This window comes from Hemitrygon akajei, chromosome 27 (genome assembly GCF_048418815.1).
Source record: "Hemitrygon akajei chromosome 27, sHemAka1.3, whole genome shotgun sequence".
Classification (NCBI taxonomy): Eukaryota; Metazoa; Chordata; class Chondrichthyes; order Myliobatiformes; family Dasyatidae; genus Hemitrygon; species Hemitrygon akajei.
Window position 1 is genome coordinate 12,965,645 of NC_133150.1, and position 18,199 is coordinate 12,983,843.

Genomic DNA, 18,199 nt, shown 5'->3' on the forward strand with positions numbered 1-18,199 from the left:
AGAAAATTCCACAACAGTTTAACTTTGGCCAGGAAACTAGGTGCCACTACTCATTCAATGTTTTAAGAATGTGCACAAAGTATTTCTTGCTTCTCTTCTTAGTTATCACTTAGCTGCTGCATGATTTAGTCCAAAGCTGAAATTTTACAAAAATCCTAAATGATGACATTTTAAAATCACAGAACTCCTCTTTCTTATAGACACGTGATTGTTGTAATGTTATAATGTTTAAAAAGCATTTCAAAGCTCAATTTAAACAGTTGGAAAAATACTGCACAATTTTTTTGGAACCATTTTCAGTTAGCTCAAGTCTTTTTTTTCAAAAAAGGAAGTATTTCCATCTCTTACTAGTATACCATTTTGGAAGTATTTCACTGACATAAATGTTTGCTATCAGATTAGCATAATAGCTCTTATCTTAATTCCAATTAAAATTCACTATTTTACATTGATTGTACCAACACTGCATTATTTCAAGCACTTTACTGTAATCAACAGCACAGTCAAGGTCCAACTGCAGCATTTCTTCTGTGAAGAAGTTTCATTTGCATTGCATGTGCAAGCTGTAAACAGAATGCTCTTTCTAACAAAATGGGAAAGTATAAATTTGATAACATGCAGTCATTATGTCCAAATAATCCCCATTCTGTCATTTCGTGTGTTTTTAGTTTCAATTTGCTGGAATACATTTCTGTTTCTATTTTAGGAGTCAGGGAAGGAAAGTTAAAAGACACTTTCATTGCAGGGGTTACAGTGTTGAGTCATATCCATAGGATTTCTTTGTCTCAACTTCTTTAATGCCAGGTGGTAGATTTTCCTGATGTGGCGAATAAAATGCTGCATTTTCTAACAAATCCATAAAGCTGTAAATATTTGTCATTTTATTATGGAAATGATCAATGTCTAGGCGGTAACATTTTTATTCAATCAATTAGTAATTAAAATGCAGTTCAACAAGGAGTATAACATTTAAATAATTGTAAAGTGCTGTACGTTACAACACTGCAATGAAAGAATCTTAAGGATTTGTGTGCATTCAGTCCTGAGTTCGAAAACTGTCAAGAGAAATGCTCTTTTGGGTCAGCTCAATTTGATAGGCATCTGTTTGAAAACTGTTTTTGCCCTTGGGTGAATACAAGTTCAGGCTTTCAGTCGAAATGTTTTAATATTTTGAATGTCATGACCTGATTTAATTTGTTGTGGCATTCCTTCGTTTTACGCTGCACATTATCTAGGCAAAGTAGTTCTATATGTGAAATACTCTGGGATTATTTGCTTTAATTGAAATTTGAATAGATCTGGCAAGAGTGAATGTCCAGGTTGATTCAGACTGCTGTTGAACTATTTAAATAGGTCTGCTGACCTTCAATTTGTTTGGAAATATATGAACATAATGAAATGTTCAGTGTTCTTTTCATTCAAATCGGATTATCAACTGGTGTTCGTACACTACACCGTGCAAAACAGCACTCGGAGGATTTTCTAATCTGTTCACTTGAGAACAGTCTTTGCAAACAATTCTTAGTGTTAGAGGAAAATTTGAGTTGAGAAAATCTGTTTTCTTCTATTCATCCCAAGGTAACATTCCATGGTCGTGTAGTACTATAACAGTCTAGTAATGTCAGTTCAGCTCCATGCTGTCAGTAAGGCGCTTGACCGTTCTCATGATTGTGCGGGATTCCTCAGTATGCTTCTGTTTCCTCCCACGTGGACGTAATTGGGCAGCTTGGGCTCGTTTTGCTGGAAGACCCTGTTACTGTGCTGTATTCCTAAATGAAAATAACAAAAAATTAATTTAAAAAAATTAAGAATCAAACCTCAATATTCAACAGCAGCAACATTGTATTTGCAGTTGATAACTGGAAACTATTTTAAAAATACAAACTGCATTCACTTGCATTTGGTATAACATAACACGTAACCTATGTGGAAAGCTTATTTTAAAAGAACATATATAAAAATTGTATTAAACAGTTACCTTTTTGTTTTTATTTGCAGGTATTTGATAAATAATGGAGCCAATGTTGCTGCTGTTAACAGTGAGGGGGAGATCCCATCTGATATCGCAGAAGAATCAGCGATGAAAGATCTTTTGCAAGACGAAATAAGCAGGCAAGGTACTGTATAGAATTCGGGAACATTGGACTTTTCATGCTGGTACCTGTTGGTACACTCTTCCTCACTGATATCTAGGTGATGGTAAAGGAATCTTTGTTGTGAATGCTGTTTGTCTAGCTTCAATGATCAAGTTGTAAATTTAGATTCTTAAACTGAATGTTGTTCCCTAAATATTAACAGTGAAATGGTGACATACAGTAAAACACCAATGATTTGCAATCTGATTTTTCAGAAGTACACGTAGATTGGCCTCATTAAGCTCAGTTTCCCACACTGCCCTTACACCTTGCACACGGAGGCCACTTTTGTTAGATGTCTCTTGTACCTAATTAAAGTGGGCACTGAGTTTATCTTCATGGTTTTCTGCTGCTTCAGCCCAACCACTTAAAGTTACGACATTTGTTCAGAGATGCTCTGCACACCACTATTGTAACGCGTGGTCACCTTCCTAGCCATTCTCCACTGACCTCTCTCATTAACAAGGTGTTCTTTGCCCACAGCACTGCTGCTTAATGGATGGTTTTGTTTCTTGCACCATTCTCGAGATTGTTGTATGTGAAAATTCCAGGAGATCACCTGTTTCTGAGATACTCAAGACACATTCCATGGTCAAAGTCACTTGTTTCCCCATTCTGATGTTCGGTGTAATAACATCTGAACCTCTTGACCATGTCTGCATGTTTTTGTGCATTTGAGTTGCTGCCACATGATTGGCTGATTAGGTATTTGCATTAACGAGCAAGTGTACCTAATAAAGTGGCCACTGTGTATAACACAATTGGATAATATAAAAAAATGAAGTGAATATGTGTGGAATAGTAATAGAGTCCAGTACTCTGAGAACGATGCCAGTCTTGAACATGTCCTGAGGATATGCAGTTATTAGCATATTACTGTATTTCCATTACTTGGACATGAATATAAAATAATTTACTTACTAAGATGCCAGCAATAATTTACTTAAGATGCCAGTACAGTTTAAGTATTTCATCTTTCTTTGTTTTACAACCTGTTTTGTTTCTAAGCTGAAGTGATGATTACACATGGGTAATTGTGTAAATTGGCTATAATCCATGACACCATTTCTGTCTACATGTTGCCAATTCAGTGATGGATTGCATCATATATCCCACCATTGTGCTGTCCAATGACTTCCCAGGAGGCTTTTCCTGTTGCTATATGCATTTCGTATAAATGATAGCATTTTGTTCTTTGGACAGCTGATAACTGTCTCTGCAAGATAGAGATTAGTGAGTGGTAGTATAATCCAATGGATGCATTGGTATATTCAGGAGATCCTGGGAAGTGTATTGGAATGAGTTTTCTGTAAAATGGTGCACTGCTCTTCAATGTACCTTCAATATATTGCCACTTCTAAGGATTGATTTGATTATTTTTTTTCTAAAAACCATGTCCAGTGGATTCATTTGCATATTAGCATGATTTTTGGAATGTAATTCCTAAGGTTTTGCTGCACTGTATTGATCAGCATGCAGGTTTTGAAGTGGTGTTCCGAAAGTTTGAACAAGCAACAAAGTTTCAGGAAAAATGGTTGAACTTTTTCCCCACACAAGTTATAACTATTTGCATATTCATTTTTCCTTATTCTGTTTCAAATACCTATAACTTTCTCATTTCTAACTTGCAAACTCTATATGGGGTATTCAGAACCACTAGCAGAACTGTTTAGCATCACAGAATTCAACTGGCTTTTAAAAAAAAACTTGTTCTTTTGCTTTTATCTTGGTATATCTTCAAGATGGTACATTTGGAGAAATGCATTTATTAGAAAAGTTTTAAGAAATCATAAGGATTTCTCTGTGATTCCCTTGTTTGCTCTTTCATCACAGTCTACCGAAGTAGATTTTAGGTTCGTATACATCAGGGGTGGACAACCTTTTACATTCCATGCCTCAATTTTTCACATGTGAGTTCAGATGTACCACACAACTCTTGTACCCCCATTCAATTCTTGTAAAAATGGAAATATAGACATATTTAGCATTTTTACATGATATATTGATTTAATATAAAAACAAGATAAACATTACTTACCTTAATGAGACTTTAAACAAATATATTTTGTCATCTTTTGATTTCTTCCTTTTTCTTAATCACATATTCTTTCCATAACTCGGACCCAAGCACTAGCTTCAGTTTTCCTTCAATTTCAGTCTGATGTTGTGTTTTATAGTGTCTGTTAAGATCATGTCTTCTATTATGTGAGAAAGTGTTTTCACAAACAATGCACAACAGTTTTCCTGATGGACCCGCTATAAATAAGAACTCATTTTCCCACTGTTCATTGAATTCACGCTTACTATTATTTTCTGCTTTTCTTTTGCTCATTTTCTTTTGCACTGTGATGGGTAACTGAATGTAAAAACAAGTCTAAATTTTCAGAAAAGTACAAAACTGCGAATGTTCACAAAGGACGAACAAAGCACAACTCCGTAGTGCACGAGTGTCAATTGTAAACTGACTGGCAAAAACCTGCAATGCACCGTTGGTGCAAATGCCTGGCAGCTCAGGATCAAACAAGTATCAAATGTGTATTGAACTGTTATGGAACGGTTGTAGAACAAAAGTCCTTCTTTCCTAGTTTGACTCATTGAACATTTTTTAATTGAAAACAGATTAATGTGAAAGGAGATAACATTCGCCAAAAGATGTGCGCGAAATAATAAAATCGCTAAAATTAATTGCTAAGTTTTAGATTTATTCTCAGTAAAACCCATTTCTAGCTCTAAACTTCTGGAATTCCTGTTATAGATTGTTTTTTCTACAAATCGGGTTTTGGTTATACTTTTTGCATGAGTAAGGCTTACTTTTATATTATTACTGGGGTGCAATGTGCCACAGGTTGGCCATCCCTGGTATACATAGACACATGTATGCACAACTGCAAATAAAGACTAACTTGCAGCAACATCCCAGGCACTTGGCATCATATAAGTAGCATTCAGACGATTAAAAACAAACAAATTAAACACCTTTTACAAGAAAGATAACAATTAGAACAAAAATCTGTTTTAGGCCAATGTTGTTAGTGTTGCTAAACTATAGTGATCAAGTTTTTTGGCGGTTGGTTTATCTTGTAAGGCAGAAGACCAGAAGAACTGTCTTGACTCAAAAGATCGTCCATTTCTCTCCACAGATGCTGCCTGGCCTGCTGAGTACTTCTAGCAGTTTGCTTTTACTTCCTTGATAGATGTTGCTTGATTTAAGTTGTGACATCTTTGGTTTTTAATTCAGTGATTTTCTAGTTTTAAAAACAAAATTGTCCTGAAAATGAATCCTTCCACAAAGTTGATTGATAACACTCAGAATGCTAGAAATTATTTGACCCTTCTTGTACCTGTTCCATACAATGGTTGACTTCTTTCAGTAAAAGGTGTTTGGTTTTCCCCCCAATTTGGAACTTTCTTGGTATCATGAGTGAAATTGGCAATAACTGAACAGCATTATTCGCCATAGTTTGTTACATTAAAGTTGAGTCAATGGTGGATGAAGGTAGAATTGCCTCAAGAATGTAACATATTAGGAATACATAACAGAAATGAAACAAACAATGATAGTCTGGGCAAATATTGTTAATTTTGTTGGCCAGTTTATAGTTTATAAACTATATATTAAAATAGTTTAATCAAGAAAGCACACATTTTCAGACTGCATATTAAAATTGCTAATCTGTAAATGATTACCCTTCTTTGAATGGCTTATTACATTTCCTCAAGACAAATTGCCACTGTAGTTTTTTTTCAGTCATAGTGCTGTTTTAGCTGACCTTTGCTCTTGGCCTGAAGTTCTTGTTCCTTGATTGACAGAAGCCTGGAGGGGGTAGTGTGGTGTTAAGTAGCAGATGACAGCAGCATGACTGCAAAAATTATGAATGTTTGAAATCTGGCATATTGTAAAGGTGAATATCTCTGGGATTCTAGAACTTTCTCTTTTTTATATATAAATTTGTTCATAGTGTCTACCCTATAAGTCATTTTTTTGCTGTGAACAAAGCATCTAATCCTTGCATGAATCCTTGTTAAGGGGTTGGAGAAGCTATGGTTGGAATAGTAAGTTTCTTTTAATCTTAATGTGAAATGTCATTTTAAGAAAATTTGATGCAACTTGATCATAATGATATTGCAATTTTTTTTGTTGGAAATGGAAACCATTGAACCTTAATCACTAAAATCAAATTGTGTAACAGTGGTGTTCTCATTTCTGCTTTGATCATTAATTTGTATCTGCTCTTTCCCACGGCTGCAAAATTCAACTGGGTCCAAGTCTCTATTGCCAGTGAATTGTAGTCGCACAACATGGGATTGGAGAATGTGCTGTCTGTTTGGACTTTAGATTGGAATGATTATATAGAAATTTGAATGGTGCAGTGATGGGGTGATATGGAGGGTGCGGGAAGAGCAGAAGCCTGTGATTATTTTGGGTTGTGTGTGACAGTGGCAGTGGGATCACAGACCAGGTTGGATAGTGGGCTGAGGGAAGCGGTTTTCTGGGTAATTGAGGATTGAGAAAGATCTGTGGGGCCTGTGACAATTATATAGTCAGGAGCGAGATAAAGGAGACTGGTTCATGAAGTGGTCAATTATACTAGGCGAAGGGAAGACACTAACCTGCAAATAGTTATCTCCTTTATCTCTGTAATTCTTGATTGTGTAACATTTGTAAAAAAAAAAGAGCAAGCAGTTGAATTTTTAGGCCGTCTTATTGACAGCCTTTAATAAATACCTTGCATTCCAGTCTTCCTCTCCCTACTCCTTTCCACATCCCTGCCGGATCAATGTCCGTATGTCTTTCTCAGTTCCATGCCATTCTCAGAATGAGAATGATTGGGATGATGATCCTGAGGTTTCACATTTTACTCTGCCTTGCCAGATGCGCAGTGAAATATTGTAGGAAGTATTGATCTCAGCCCTGGAGATTGTGTACAGACAGCATAACTGACTTCCAAGGCAGGTGCTGTGAATTTCAGATTGATATGTTGAGCAAAGAAGCTTAAACTTTGATGTTGATTGACAGTATGAAGAGTTTCAACAAATGCCAGAAGATCTTCTGCGTGTTAGGTGACCATTCTCTGCTCTTATCTGTAGTTAAACACATGATGAACACTGGCATCACTGGACTATTTTAAAGAATTACTCATCACAGTTGGGCAGGATGAACCAGACTAATTTAAGACTGTTCTGTGCTTCAAAAAAAAATCAAGCAGATTTTGTAACAAGTTAATGTGTCAGATTTCATAAAATAAAGCAGTACTTTTTCTCAGATTTCAATCTGGGCTTTTAAGTTCAAAGTAGTTGATACTAATCCTATTAATTTCTCAGACTACATTGCCTCTGTAACAAGGCATTGTTTTTTAGGGCTACCCTATGTGCTAATGTTTTCACATGTTTTCCACTACCTCCCAGTAACAATCCAGATTTAGAAAGAGACACTGGACAACAGAAAACTCAGGCAATAGATGTATATTTGACATCCTATAATTATGAGATCTATAAGTAGAAAGATGGTATTAGCTTTAATTTGCTATTTTTCCAATTCTTGTATGCTTTTTTTTGTCATCATGAAGCTGTCATTATATCACAGCTCTTACATAAGCTAAGCCGTAAACCATGCAGTACCAAAAGATGTTAAGATAGCTAAAAATGGATTTGTCTAGGCCATGGTAAATTGGCTCTTATTTGTGCAAGGCCAGGATTCTTATCTGCAAGGTTGTACTAGTTTTAACATTGATTTTAATGAAAATGCTGATAAAGCATTGAAGCTAATATCTAGAGAGGAAAGAAATTGTAAGTCAGCAATATTAAACATGTAAATAAATCTTGGTTCCATTCTAAGTACTTATCAGTTTCTAGAGGCAACATATGAGTGAAACAGAATCAGGGCTGAGTTGCTACAATAATGGCTGAATTTTAAATGTTTAAGCAGCTTTCCTAATATTCCAAAGCATTGTTTATTTTTCACTCATATTATTCCTTTTCCTTTTATTCAGTGAGTACACGGAACTCATCTGATATACAGTTCCTCCACCATGGGTCGGGAAGTTGAAGGAAATATCCAAACTAAATTAAAAAAAATGAAATTCCCCCCCTCCCCCTCCCAAAATTAGGTAGATTACTCTGAGAACTGGTGCCCCCAAGGGTTGGGTGCTCAGCCCACTGCTGTTCACACTGCTGACTCATGAATGCATGTCAGATCCAGCTCAAACCGTGTCAGGTTCACTGATGATACAACGGGGGTTGGCCTCATTAGCAACAATGATGAGTCAGCACACAGAGAGAGGAGGTAGAGAGACTTATCAAATATTGTGTAACAGCAACCTGAGTCTCAACAATGATGATTGTGAACCTCGAAGGTTGACCACTTTCCATTGCATGTTAATGGCTGTGTTGTGGAGCAAGTGAAGGGCACAAAGTTACTTGGTGTGCACATAATGGATGATCTAACCCTGGATCCACAACAGCTTCTCACTAGTTAAGAAGGCACAGCAGGATCTTAATTTTCTGAAGAGACCGAGGTGTGCAAGGCCCTCTGACCCCCATTCCAATACCTTTCTACAAGAGCACCATCAAGCATGTTCTTTCTGGTTGCATCATTATGTGGAATGGAAACTGCAAGGCATCTGAGCACAAGATCCTACAGAGGACAGTAAAAACCACAGAGGCAAACAAAGTATACTGCAGATGCTGTGGTCAAATCAACACGGGTCTTTTTTTCATCTCTCCCCCCCCCCCCCCCCCGTGACATTTATGAGGAGTGTGGCGCGTTGAGGGTCCAAAGCATTGTTGAGCATCCGTACTGCCCACCGCCCAGATTTTACAAGCAACGTTAAATGTTAAATATCCTTTAAATTCAGTAGAATCATTGCAACATGAAGATGTCCTAAAGACCAAATATAAATTAATCTTATTTCAAAATTTCATAATATACCTTACAACTAATGCAAAAAATGTATTAGCTGACTAGAATGCAGTAGTCTCATGCAGAAGAGAATGAAGTAAGTGACCAGGTCATATGGTTTTGCAATAATTGATATTTATGAAATGCCCTTAGTTTTTCAGACATTGGCTTGGGATCCTTCACTTATAAGTTGAGAGAATTGTAAAGCCTTGGGTTTTAACAACAGGTTTGCAGAGCAGCACTTCTGACAATGCAGATCTCAATCAACACATTGCTCTCATGTCAGCCAAATTCATTTACTCCAGTCTCTGACACTGTTAAAAATTAACTTTTCAATTGGTGGTAGATGATCTCATGTGTTGACTTGAGTATTGTGCAAGTCAACCAAAAAGCAATCGATTTCCTTTTTAAATGAAGTAAGAAAATGATGCACAGTCCTAAGTCTTAATGTGCTTAATGAGTTAAATTGTCATTCTGCAAAGGTGACATTGCTCTGTTGATGGAATTATGGAGTAGCTGTGTTAGTGTATTACCTGCATCTTCCAGCGAAAGTTTTCATTTTGAATAAAATGTGCAAGTCTTCCATAAACAAACCAGTCCTGTTATATACTGGTGTAACTTTATATACTACAGATGAAACCCACAGTCACAGCCATGAGTACAGTAAGCAGCATTGTTTTAAGATATTTTAAAAACATCTATTGATACTCAAAATCCCAGACTGCAGAATCAGGTTGCAAGTGGATTACCCCTTTAAGAAAATGGAAATACAGAAGACAAGCTTGTCTAAGGGTACAATTGAAACACAGAAGTTTTAGACTCACGTTCCTGATTATCCACCTGATTCAAAATGGCCACGTTTATACCAGTGCCCAAGAAGAGCAGGATGAGCTGCCTTAATGACTATTGTCCATTTGCACTCACATCTCCTATGATGAAGTGCTTTAAGAGGTTGGTCACAGTTAGAATCAACTCCTGCCTAAAGGATCTGGGCCTGCTGCAGTTCGCCTATTGCCACAATAGGTCTACAGCAGATGTAATCTTATTAGCTCTCGACACTGCCTTGGATCACCTGGACAATAGTAGTACTTGTTGAAGACTGCTCTTTATTGATTACAGGTTGGTGTGAAACCCTTGATTATAACCAACAAGCTCCAACCTGGGTCTCTGTATCTCTTTCTTGCTGACAGTCAATAGTGGTACACTTCAACGATGCATGCTTAGCCTGCTGCTCCATTTTCTGTGCACCTATGACTGTGTAGCTAGGCATGCCTCAACCACTATCTAGAAATATGCCAATGACACAACTATTGTTGGCAGAATTTCAGATGATGACGCGCAGGGGTACATGAGCAAGATGGATCAGCTGTTTGAGTGGTGTCACAACAGTAATCTTGCATTCAACATTGGTAAGGACATGGAATTGATTGTGGATTTCAGGAATGGGAAGTTGAGGGAACATGCCATTCCTCATCAAGGCATCAGCAATGGAAAATGTGAGCAGTTTCAAGTTCCTGGGTGTCAACATCTCTGAAGATCTGTCCTGGGCCCAACATGTTGATGCAGTTACAAAGAAGGCTTGACAGTGGCTATATTTCATTAGGGAACTTGAGGAGACTTGGTATGTCGCCAGAGACACTCAGTTTTCCACAGATGTAGCAGTAGCATGGAGAGCATTGTAACTGGTTGCATCATCATCTAATATATGGAGGCCACTGCACAAATTGGAAATAGCTGCAAAAAGGTGTAAACTCACCTAGCTCCATTATAGGTTCTAACCTCCTCAGCATTGAGGACACCTTCAAACAGCGATGCCTGAATAAAATGGCATCCATCATTAAAAATCTCCGTCACCCAGGTCATGTCCTCTGTTGATTGTTACCATCAAAGAAGAATTGGAGGAGCCTGAAGTCACACACTCAACATTTCAGGAACTGGATCTTCCCCTCTGCCATCAGATTTCTGAATCCATGAACACGACCTCACTTTTTTCCTGTATTTGTACTACTTATTTTATTGAATCTATTAATATATATTTATAATTTGTAGTTTTTTTAAAATTATGAAGTATTGTTGCTAAACTCCAAATTTCATGACGCATGCTGGTGATCAAACCTGATTTTGACAGTGAGTATTACCAAACTGTTGAGCACCAGCATTTTTGATTAACTAATACAAAGTTAATATTGAAAATGCACTTTAAAATTATTAGCAGTTAAAATCTATTATAAAATATTTTTACCATTATCTTCAAACTATTCTAAACCAACTTGATGCAAGATTTAAGCAGGACAAGGCTGCCCTCTTGAGGTACTTGTGTGAATTTCAGACTCTGCTTTGGTCTGGTTTGTTATAAATCTGATAATAGAACATCGAATAGTACAGCACAGTACAGGTGCAAAGCATCAAAAGCCAGTGCTTTAACCAATATTAATAGTTATATTTTATATTTTAAGTTGTGTAACATTATCCTTGCAGTCTTGGTTTAGAATATTTGTGAATGAAATGGAAAAGCTATAGAAGCTGGAAACTTGATTTCAAAGCAGGTCAGGCAGCATCTATCCTATCCATTTCCCCCACATACTATTTAAAGAAAAACTGATTTTCTTTCTCTGTTTTGCCTTAGCTCAAATGTTAACAAAGTTTCTTTCATTAAAATGTTGTATCACTTGAATGTTTCTAGTGTTTTCTGTTTTTACGTTGGGCCACATACAGTAATTTCTTTTCTGTTAATATAAATAATATGTAACAATTTATTCTAAAACAATCAATGTTGAATTCTGTGACCATGTAAGTTTTTGCTTTTAGAATAATATTTAGGGCCAGCAACCTAGAGAAGATTTTAACGAAAAACATTATTGGTTATTTAGATTTTAATTTGTCAATTTCTTTACCCCAGCCCCACCCACCAACACTATATCCCTTTGTAATGTGTCTGGGGTGTATATTTAATACACCAGGTGTGCTGAGGCAGCGTGTTGTGTCCTTGAGCAAGGCACTTAACCACACATTGCTCTGCGACGACACGGGTGCCAAGCTGTATGGGTCCTAATGCCCTTCTCTTAGACAACGGTGGTGTGGAGAGGGAAGACTTGCAGAATGGGCAACTGCAGGTCTTCTGTACAACCTTCCCCAGTCCTCAGTCATCATTGAAAATCGATGGATGGCCAAAGAAGAGCAGGCAGTTGTAAGGTCTAAGTACAATAATATCTGCAGAATGCAGAAGCATTGGAAAAATGGTACAGTCGGCCCTCCTTATCCGCGAATTCAACCAACTGCGAATCGAGAAAACCCGGAAGTGCTCTTCCAGCACTTGTTGTTGGAGCATGTACAGACTTTTTTTCTTGTCATTATTCCCTAAACAGTGCAGAATAACAACTATTTACATAGCATTTACTTTGTATTAGGTATTATAAGTAATGTAGAGATGATTTAAAGTATATGGGAGGATGTGCGTAGGTTATTGTGGATCGGGATCAAAAAAATCAGAAGTTCTCTTAAGTTGGAACAGCTACATCCAGTATTACTTAGTGTCAGTTAGTCAAACGTTTGTCTTAGAAAATAGTATATATTTTACCTTTCTATGCATATAAAACACTTAAATGTATGTATTTCAATAATTAAACCACTGCATTGCTTAGTAATAATTGTAGCTTTCATTGGGACAGGGCCTTTCTCACTTTATCCTTTAAAATTGTTCTGATCATTGACCCGACTGTAGCCTGTTGCTTTTCCAGTGACTGATGACGTTTCACCTCTTTCCGATTGCTTTATTATTTCCGCTTTATTCTCAATCGTGATCGTGACTATTTTTGTGAACAGAAAATTGTGGATTCAGAGCTCTGCTGGGTCCTAAAGAACACCGCTCTGAGACAGGTGAAATAAGGGACTTGAGCATCTGCATTTTTTGGTATGCGCAAGAGGTCCTGGAACCAATCCCCTTCGGATAAGGAGGGCCGACTGTATATACTTCCTAGGCAAGCTGCAAGATAGAGACCTGCATGCCACACATACACACAAAGGCATTGTTACTTTTTATAGCACCTGACTTAATTATTCTCTGGAAAAGCAGCACTTCCGTTTCTTTTGAGACGGCCAGTGTTAAGGCTAATCATGTGGAGTGGTGTCAATGTTGCATATCAAGTGGTATGCACAGCCTTTCAATGAATTATTAGCTCTATGGCGTTGTAAAGGTTAGCGTGACAGTGTTACAGCTTGGAGTGTTCTGGAGTTCAGAGTTCAATTCCAGTGCCGTTCAATAAGCCTCAGTACGTCCTCCCTATGGAATGTGTTGGTTTCTCTGGGTCCACTAGTTTCCTCCCACTGTCCAGAGACGTACCTGCAAGTTAATTGGTCATTGTAAATTGTCCTGTGATGAGGTTAGGGTTTGGGGGTTGCTGAGGTGGCGTGGCTCGAGAGGCCGAAAGGGCCGAATCTGGCTGCACCGCTAAATAAATTTCAAGAACAACAATAAATAAATAAATAATTGGAGAAGTGGAGAGGTGACCTGAAAATCTGTGCACTGGTGGCTGAGGAATTCCAGGCTTCCTGCGTCAATTATTAATGCTCAGTTTGTTCACTGAACTGAAACACACATTTGGATATTAGTAAACATCGTAGTGTAGTTTCTGACTTTCACATCTAATTTACTGCAAAAAAAAACCTAATGCAGCTCCTTGCTTTATTATATCATTGTAACTATTTATTTCTCACCAAGCGGTGACAATTCAGTGTTCCTCTGCAGTCGCTGGCCTCAACATTGGTATAAAATTGGACGGTTGAATTTCTCTGTGTTGGATTTGTGACGGTCTGTTTACCCTTTGTATTTTGAGAGCAAATATCTGACTGCAAAATCCTCTTTTGATTGAAATACCTGGAACCTTTCAAGCAGTAGCCTGCAAAACTTTAAATATTATATTCCATGCATGTTAAACTATGCATAATGATTGAGCAGCTAAAAAGTGAGAATTCATGTTTTATATATAAAAAAAATTATACGTTGGACAAATGATTGTGTCCAATTGCTCTGATAGCTGATTGCTAACACATCAGTTTAGTTATTTACAATTAACAATTTTCATTATATGCTAGTACAGGTAATCTAAATGCGCTTTCAAAAACAAATTAAGGACAGAAGCGTTGTTGCTTTCTGCTGCGTTAGTTATTTGAGAGTGCCTTGATACAAGATTTTAAAAGCTAGGGTAAAACCTTTTGATTGGGAAAGGTGTGTTGGGAAGCAAAGAGAGAAATATTTAATTGAAGAATAAATGCAGTGCAAATAGGTCATGCACCAAATATGAAGAATTATTAATTGCTGCACTTTATATTTGGATTAGTATTTAATGGCTCTATATTTTCTCTAAAAAGTGAAGCACTTTTACTCAAACTTTGGCGTTCTTTCTCTCTAGCAATTGATGTAGAAGCAGCGAGGAAAGAAGAGGAACACAGAATGCTGCAGGATGCCAGGCAGTGGTTAAATAGTGGCAAAATAGAGGATGTAAGAAATACCAAATCAGGTGGTACGGCTCTGCATGTAGCTGCTGCAAAAGGCTATTTGGAGGTTTTAAAGTAAGTTATTGAGAAATAACAGATTACCTTGAATTAACATTACTAATGTTAATATTTTATCATTTTCTATTGATAAATTATGTGCAGCTTTTCCTATGTTTTGGCTTGGAAATTGTGTCATTTTGTGCATGTCAACATATGTCCAATGTATAAACACACATCCTTTCATAAAGGGTCATTGGTTTGCAATCAGAACTCCAGGTCACTATGCATCTCCTTTCTCCTCTATAGGTACTGGTGGTAAATCCAGTTCCTCATAACTCCACCTCTTTAGAGTATCTCTCACTCTGCAGGTGAGAGATTCACTAAACAAGTCATTGGAGAAGAGTGCAAAGATTTCATTGAGGTCTCTGATTACAGAACTAACCACTAAATTGTTTTGTTTTTGTCCAAATCAAATTTTCTACAAAATATATGGCTAGCATGTTCTCCATTTAAACGTTTTCCTTCATTTTATTGTGTTGGACATTTATAGCTGAATCAAATGTAAAATGGTCACTTTTGATGTGTAAGGTCTTTGATGTGTTGCAATTTATTTCTGCACCACTGTAAGGAAATGTAAATCCTGTTTGGATATGGATATGACTTTGTTCATCAGTGCATACAGTACATCCTCCTGGAATTCAAACTGATTTCCAGCCTCCTTGCACAATATCATTGTAACCACACTTTAAAACGGAAGTGCTCAGGTTCTTGCAAATTGTGCAAGGAATAAAGTGCAGGGCTGCCAGATATGGAGAGATTAAATCAATTGAAGTTGTTTTCACTAGAACGTAGAAAAATGAGACGGGATTTAGTTGAAACATACAAAATTTGGGGATAAGATGGGCTGGATCTGATGAGGATGTTTCCCAGTGCTGGGATGTTTAGAACAAGGGACATAGTCTCAGATTTCAGGACAATGGATTTGAGACTGACATGAGATTTATTTATACACTTCCTATCTTTAAGAAGATAAATCTTCTGGTGAAAAAGGCATTGAGCAGTATGGGCAGAGGGTGGGAATATGATACTAATGTAGAGAATCAGCCAGGATTATATTAAGGGATGGAGCAGGACTGAATAATTTGATGCTACCATGCTTAAAAGAGGTGGATGGAGAAACATGAGAAGAGAAACAATGATTAATAGTTCAAGCTAATAAACTGCTCTCTCTGAAACATTAAGTCTTCACAGATGCAAATTGACCTGATTTAATGTTTACAGCACTTCCCATTTCTGTCATTAAGAAATGTTATTGCTTGTAGGTATTCCCAAGAGTTTTGCTTTCAGAACAGATAAAATGGAGAACATTTGGCAAAGGGAGAGGAAGGCACAAGAATCTGCAATTGATTTTGATTCTTTTGGTTTTATTTTTCAAGGCTCCTAATTCAGGCTGGGTATGATGTAAACATCAAGGACAATGACGGCTGGACACCACTTCATGCTGCTGCTCACTGGTGCAAAGAGGAAGCCTGTCGAATCCTCATTGAGAATTTTTCTGATATGGATGCTGTTAACAAAGTGGTCAGTTGCATCTAATAAGCTATTTTGTTTGTTATAATTTATAAAATTTAATTTGTAGTATCTCAGAAGATGTGCATTAATATTTATTTGGACATGGATTAAGAACGATGTAATTTATTTCATGTCAGATACTGAACTCTTAAACCAGCAAAAGAGAAACAATTTTTAAATGTATCCAATCAGACATATTGAAGATGGGCTCCTTTTCTGTGTCACAACAGATTGAATCCGGGTGGTCTAGTTACTGAATGATATCCTTTGCTATTCAGGGAACTTTTGTAGGGCATACTTAACAATAAAGGAGGTCACAGTCATTTTAGCAGGAGAGAAAAAGTTATGTTGCTTCAACTTTATTGGAATGCCATAATAATAGGTCAGAATGTGTTAGGAGCTGTGATCATTTACTCTGCATTACAAGTTTGGCGATCCATGCAGAGTTAGCTGCACTGACTTTAATTGGTGGTAGGCCCCGCTTGTGATGATGCACAAAATCCATAGCTCAAACTTTCCCAGTTTCCCAGCACTCCACCTGATCTATCTGCTGGCTGAGCCTGTGCCAAGTGTAGTAGCCAAGCTACAGTAGCATAGCTTGACACTATTACAGCTCAGGGCATCGGAGATTAGAGTTCAATTCTGGCGTCCTCCGTAAGAAGATTTGTATGTTCTTACTGTGTGCGTATGTTTCCTCCAGGAGCTCCAGTATTCTCCTACAGTCCAGAGATACACTGTTTAGTAGGTTAATTAGTCAGTGTAAATGGTCCTATGATTAAGCTAGGGGTTAAATTAGTGGGTCATTGGACAGTGCAGGTCGGTGGGCAGGAAGTGCCTGTTGTGCGCTGCATCTGTAGGATAAAAAAAATCTGTCATTTTAATAGACAGAAATGGCTCTGAGGGAAAAGGCTGACTTTAAAATTTAATCATGTTTAATGATCTCTTCTCGTACTTCCAGTTGGGTGTAGGTATCGATTATAACCGTCGTTTTAATGTCAAACTCTGCCATCTTCTTCTCCATCTCATCCCTGATGAAGATGGCAGAGTTTGTCATCAAAATATTGGTTATAATCGATACCTGTACCTGGCTGGAAGCCCCAGAATAATTTATTCATCATATACACTGTGAAAGCATTAGATACTTTTTTTTTAATGTTTACTTCAACATTTTTGTGATTTGTGGATTTTAGTTTTTCAATATATTTAAACAAAGAAATAGGACGGATAAAAGGGACAGTGGAATTGGGCGAATCCTAAGTCATCAGCTCTGCTGAGGAATAGGCCACCAACAGCAGCTTGCCAAAGTCCTCTGTGCTGGAGCAGTCTTTCAAGTTGACCCCAGGTGTAGCCCATCTTTGAAGGTTCTTCCTCTCCCAGGGCAGAGGTGTTTGGAGCTTCTGTTGGCATTTCTGTAGTTCTGGGTTTTTGCAGGATGGAGGTGCTAGACCTCGGCCCAACCCTCCTCCTTTTGCTGCTGGTCTTGGGACAGTCCATAGTGGAGTTATGGAATCTTCTTGGCATGTTGAATTAAGGTGAATCCCAAGGCATCTTTTCGTATATTAGGAGCAGGAGGAAAGCTAGTGAAAGGGTAGGTCCACTCTAGGATAAAGGAGAGAATTTGTACATGGAGCCAGAGGAAGTGCGCAAGGTCCATGATGAGTACTTTGTATCAGTATTTACCATGAAGGATGTGGATGATGAGTTCAGGGACAGGTATGTTGATTTAAGTCTGAAAGCTTTAAGACAAATCCATCTGCAGAATATGATGGAATCTATCCCAGGTTAGTTAGGGAGGCAAGGGAAGAGACTTCTGCGGTGTGGACACAGATCGTGATATCATCTGCAGCCATGTGTGAGAACCCTGAGACTAGTGACTAGATAGTTTGTTTAGGAGGGGCAATTATAGGGTAGGGAGCATGAGAGCCTAAAATCAGTGGTAGGGAAATTATTGGAGAAGATTCTTAGGGATAGATTTACTTGCATTTGGGAAAAATGTGGATTTGTTATAGCATAGTCATCATGGGTTTGTGTGTGTGTTGGGGGGGGGATGGGAGGTGGAGGAATCCTCATTTCAAATTTGAATATTTTGATGGGGGGTGAC

At 37.7% G+C, this 18,199-nt stretch overlaps 1 protein-coding gene across 2 annotated transcripts in view; it reads left to right on the forward strand.

Annotated features, from left to right (window-relative positions):
• Positions 1-18,199, forward strand: part of LOC140717123 (protein phosphatase 1 regulatory subunit 12A-like) — a 233,481-nt gene that overhangs the window by 105,863 nt on the left and 109,419 nt on the right. For both annotated transcript variants that reach the window (XM_073030374.1, XM_073030375.1), the window contains exons 3-5: positions 1,999-2,117; positions 14,442-14,601; positions 15,963-16,107. In XM_073030374.1, coding sequence (XP_072886475.1) covers positions 1,999-2,117; positions 14,442-14,601; positions 15,963-16,107 — 424 coding nt within the window. The remainder of the gene's footprint in view (positions 1-1,998; positions 2,118-14,441; positions 14,602-15,962; positions 16,108-18,199) is intronic.